The sequence below is a fragment of the Propithecus coquereli genome, unplaced genomic scaffold (assembly GCF_000956105.1).
Source record: "Propithecus coquereli isolate 6110/MARCELLA unplaced genomic scaffold, Pcoq_1.0 Scaffold85, whole genome shotgun sequence".
NCBI classification, from domain to species: Eukaryota; Metazoa; Chordata; class Mammalia; order Primates; family Indriidae; genus Propithecus; species Propithecus coquereli.
The window spans coordinates 8,909,332-8,911,163 of NW_012154729.1; the positions used below are offsets into that span (position 1 = coordinate 8,909,332).

At 32.4% G+C, this 1,832-nt stretch overlaps 1 protein-coding gene across 1 annotated transcript in view; it reads left to right on the forward strand.

The window, feature by feature from the left end:
- Window positions 1-1,832, forward strand: part of DCN (decorin) — a 46,960-nt gene that overhangs the window by 34,391 nt on the left and 10,737 nt on the right. Inside the window, exon 3 of the mRNA XM_012664014.1 lies at window positions 339-432. Coding sequence (XP_012519468.1) covers window positions 339-432 — 94 coding nt within the window. The remainder of the gene's footprint in view (window positions 1-338; window positions 433-1,832) is intronic.

Here is a 1,832-nt window from a genome sequence, read left to right on the forward strand (position 1 = left end):
TGTAAGTGTTAGTCCATTAACAAAAGTGGAAGATATTTATAAAATTCAGGGTTTGACTTCAGTTCTACAATTGCAATGACAAAAATCCACTACATGATAAAAACTGTGCATGTTTTGGTTAAAGTCAATCTAAGAGAAAAGTACCAAGGGTTTGAACTACTTCCAAAAGCATATATCATTATGAAAGGGAAGAAGGAAAAAGATGAAAAGCAAAACTTATTCTTTGAAACTGTACATCTTTTAAAAAATTGATAGCATATGCCCTCATTAAGTCTTTCCACATTCTGTACTTACAATGTTTATCTGCTAATGTAGTATCATATATTTCCATATTCTAGGTCTTCCTCCTTCCCTTACTGAACTACATCTTGATGGCAACAAAATCAGCAGAGTTGATGCAGCCAGCCTGAAAGGACTGAATAATTTGGCTAAGTAATAATATCCTTTCATGACTTTCTATCAGAACATTGGCTAGGTATATAAATTAGTGTCAACATGCTCAGAATCAAAAACGTGATGATTTATTTTTGACTGTGCCATATTTTGTTCTTGATGTTTTTGACAACCTCAAACTTTAGCTTATCCCGTAACATATAATAAGTGATCTTTTTTTATTCCTAGTGTAGGAATGAAATATCTATATCTATTTAGATATATCTTGCTGAAATTCTTACTGAAATTTTTTTTGCTACTTCATTCTACCAGAAGATTTACATTAAGCACAATCTTAGACTTTGCTGTCCCTCTTAATGTATCCTCCAAAATATCCTTCAGTGACATGTTTTATCACTTAGTAATTTGTTTTCCTTTACTTTCTTATGTTTTCTCCCTATCCTAGACAATCTTTTATTATTACTTCTAGCTTGCTTTTATTTACTACAACTTAATATAAAAGTTATCGTAACTATAATTTATTAAGCACTTTTTTAGTTTCAGGTATTGTGCTTTACATGGATTCTTTTATATGATTCTCATGACACCTCTGTCTAGTAGTATTATCATCCTTCTTCCATAATATGGAAGATGAGGCTTAAACAAGTGAAGTTAATTGTGATGAAGGTCTTAGAGCTTGGAAGTGACAGAGCTGGGATTGTGCAGGACCAATGTCAGAAATCATGTACTGTTTCACTCTGTTGCCATCTTAAGTTCTATCTCTAAGCATATGTATGCCTATCTCATGTATGATTCTGCTTTGCTCAGGCTGGGATTCTTATACCCAAATATAGACAACCTCCTGGTGATATTTTTTTCCCATCACTCATGGAAACAGAAAGGCAGTAGAATATAGAGAAGAGATTATAAAATCATATTCTCAAGTTAGACCAATGTGGGTGATAGACCCAACTCAACCATTTAATTGTTTTATGTCATTAGGCTAATTATTTTACATTTCTAAAGCTTACATTTTGTGATCTGTAAAGTGAAAGTATTAGTGACACCTATCTTCTAGGATTATTATGAGGATTACTAGATAGAAGTAAGGCTTATAATGTACACACATAGTACCTGGCCCAGTGTAAGCTTCAATACATTTTATCGTAAAAAGGAAAAAGAAAAAGAAAAAAAAAGTATAGTTATGTTCTTAAGCTAAATGTCCTAATGGCAAAGACTCTATAAATTTCCCTCTTATTGTCTTATTACAAAGTTTTATTCCATAGTCAAACTTTCTGGTTTTAGCTTCACTTTTGGAAAGCTGACAGCCCAAAAGGGGAGACACTTAGAAATTAGGTAAGGGTGATGAATGTAATGGTAATTAGTGTGCTAGAGGCACTGTGTTAAAAAAAATATTTTCCTGGTGATAGGGAAGAAGGAATGTGAATTAAATTTGCTTT